Genomic DNA, 3,126 nt, shown 5'->3' with positions numbered 1-3,126 from the left:
ATATATTTATTGAGTGAACAAATGAATATCAAGTCTTTTTTTTTTTTTTATTATTAGACGGAGTTGTGCTCTGTCACCAGGCTGGGGTGTAGTGGCACAATCTCGGCTCACTGCAACCTCGGCCTCCCAGGTTCAAGTGACTCCTCTGCTTCAACCTCCTGTGCAGCTGGGACCACAGGCGTGTGCCACCGTGCCTGGCTAATTTTTGTGTTTTTAGTAGAGACGGAGTTTCCTGAGTATCTGGCACTACAGGTGCCCACCACCGTGCATGCCATCACGCCTGGCTAATTTTTTTGTATTTTTAGTGGAGACGGGGTTTCACTGTGTTGACCAAGCTGGTCTCAAACTCCTGACCTCAGGCAATCCTCCCGCCTCGGCCTCCCAAAGGGCTGGAATTACAGGCATTAGCCACCACACCTGGTCCCTTTCATTGATTTTTCTAGGATTATGTGAGTTAATAGGTCTAAAAGACTAAAGACAGTTTGTTGCTGTCACATGTAAACCTTTAATAAATGCCGGCTGCAAAAAACATTTGACTCAGATGAGGCCTTTCTCCCACCATGCTCTCATTTTCCTGCCTGTGAAATAGAAGGATTGTCCCAGATGATTTTGAGCCTCCTCCTTTGACCCTGATCGTTCTGCAGTTATATTTATTTAATGTAAATTTTCCGTTTCCTCTGCGTGTCGCCCTCTCCGTGAGGCAGGTGTTCCTGTGAAGGACCTCCTCCCACGCATCCTTCCCCAGTCATCATCGTCCACACATACAATGCCGAACTCACTCTCTTCCTCTGTCCTCCAGGGCAATATCTTCTCTCTACACCAATGATGGTGACATGGAAGCTCTCGAGGCTGACCTGACACATCGATTTAGCCGACAGGAGTGGGACTTGGCTAAGAGCCTACAGAAAACCATCCAAGCAGCGAGGTCTGAGAATTACTCTCTGACCGACTTCTGGGCTTACATGGTTATCTCCAAGCAAACCAGAGAAGTAAGTCATTCCCCGCTGGGGACCTGGGGTGGGGGTGGGAGCAAGGGGTCTCAGGGCATGAGGTTGCCAAAGATACTGACTGGCACACCTTTTAAGTCTTTCAGGACTTTCAAGACATCAAAATCTGGGCATTTCGATGGATGCCTCAAAACTTAAGTATATCAGAATGACTGTGGTTGCAAGTGACAGAAACTGACTCTTATTCATTTATGCAAAAAATAAAGTGATATGATTTACTAGAAAGATACACAGACATCCAGGGCAAGAAGAACAATGAGGAATTATGATGGAATAAGGCAAAAATAGGGAAAGTCTCAGACCCAAGACAACTTTCCTCTCCATCCCTCCTTGGCCATTTGATGTCTTGAATTCACTATTTTATTTCATTTGATTTCATTTCATTTTTCAGAAAGGGTTCTGCTCTGTCACCCAGGCTGGAGCGCAGTGGCGGGATCATAGCTCACTGTAGCTTTGACCTTGTGGGCTCAAGCAATCCTCTTGCCTCAGCCTTTTGAGTAAGCTGGGGCAACAGGCATGCACCACCATACCTGGCTAATTTTAATTTTTTTTTTTTTTTTTTTGTAGAGACAGGGATCTCACTATATTGCCCAGGCTGGTCTCAAACTCCTGAGCTCAAGCAATCCTCCAACTACTGGGTTCAAGTGATCCTCCCACCCCAGCCTCCCAAAGTGCTGGGATTATGGGTATGAGCCACTGCATCCAGCCTATCCTAACACTTTGGGCTTTTGTTGTTGTTTTGTTTGTTCTTAAGACAGGGTTTCACTCTGTCACCCAGGCTGGAGTGCACTGCAGCCTTGACCTCCAGGGCTGAAGCAATGCTCCCAGCTCAGCCTCCCAAGTAGCTGGGACTACAGGCACCCACCACTGTGCCTGACTAATTGTCTTTTATTTTTTATTTTTTTGTAGAGACAGGGTCTTGCTTCATTGCTCAGAGTGGTCTCCAAATCCTGGGTTCGAGTGATCCTTCCACCTCAGCCTCCCAAAGTGCTGGGATTTATAGGTATGAGCCACTGCACCTAGCCTATCCAGGCACTTTGGGTGGCCGAGGCAGGAGGATTGCTTGAAGCCATGAGTTCGAGACCAGCCTGGGCCACATAGCAAGAGCCTGTCTCTATCAAAAAATAAATTAGCCGGGCATGGTGACATGCATCTGTAGTTCCAGCTACTTGGGAGGTTGAGGCAGGTGGATTGCTTGAGCCCAGGAGGTTGAGGCTGCAGTGGGCCATGATTGTACCACTGCACTCCAGCCTGGGTGACAGACTGAGACCCCTCTAAAAAAAAAAGTTGGCCTACATGCAGAGGTTCCACCCTGTGGAACCCATATGCTCCCTCACACTTCGTCTTGGCACCTTCTCCCAAAGCTGCCGGAGTCCCATTTGTCCAATATGAAGAAGCCCGTGGAAGAAGGGACACTACCCTACCCGATATTTGCAGCCATTGACAACGACCTACAACCCTCCTGGCAGGAGGCAAAAGCACAGGGTAAGCAAACATTTAGAGGGAGGGAGAGGTAGTAAGGGATGGAACGGCATGGAGCGAAATGGAAGAGTGTTTCCCTGCCCTTCTCTTGGGGAGCCCAGGAAGAGGGAAGGGCTCAGGATTGCGGAAAACAGGGTGCTCAGCTTAGAGGAGAGAAGAGGGAAGTCCCAGAAGTGACCAGAGGACACGCACTTGCTTTGCATGGATCAAGAAAACCTTTAAGAGGTCAACATGGTGGCTCACGCCTGTAATCCCAGTCATGCCTGTAATCCCAGTGCTTTGGGAGGCTGAGGTGGGAGGATTGCTTGAAACTAGGCGTTGGAGACCACCCTGGGCAACATAGTGAGACCCCATCTCAAAACAACAGCAACATTAAATAGCAAAACAAAACAAAACAAAAAAACACAATAAAATAGTCAGGCATGGTGGCAGGAACCTGAAGAATCTACTCAGGAGATTGAGGCAGGAGAATCACTGGATATCCAGAATTCAAGGCTTCAGTGAGCTGTGATTGCACCATTGCACTACAGCCTGGGCGACAAAGTGAGACCCTGTCCCCCGCCCAGAAAAAAGAAAGAAGAAAGAGAGGACAGGAAGGAAAAAAGAAAAAAAAGGAAAGAAAACTATAATAAGGGAT

General features: G+C 47.9%; 1 protein-coding gene across 1 annotated transcript in view; it reads left to right on the top strand.

Annotated features, from left to right (window-relative positions):
* Positions 1–3,126, top strand: part of PLA2G4C (phospholipase A2, group IVC (cytosolic, calcium-independent)) — a 54,788-nt gene that overhangs the window by 3,344 nt on the left and 48,318 nt on the right. Inside the window, exons 2-3 of the mRNA XM_011970147.1 lie at positions 746–989; positions 2,372–2,492. Coding sequence (XP_011825537.1) covers positions 746–989; positions 2,372–2,492 — 365 coding nt within the window. The remainder of the gene's footprint in view (positions 1–745; positions 990–2,371; positions 2,493–3,126) is intronic.

The sequence above is a fragment of the Mandrillus leucophaeus genome, unplaced genomic scaffold (assembly GCF_000951045.1).
Source record: "Mandrillus leucophaeus isolate KB7577 unplaced genomic scaffold, Mleu.le_1.0 Scaffold120, whole genome shotgun sequence".
Taxonomy (NCBI): domain Eukaryota; kingdom Metazoa; phylum Chordata; class Mammalia; order Primates; family Cercopithecidae; genus Mandrillus; species Mandrillus leucophaeus.
Note: the sequence above shows the minus strand (reverse complement) of the source record. Positions and strands in the feature narration are given on the sequence as shown.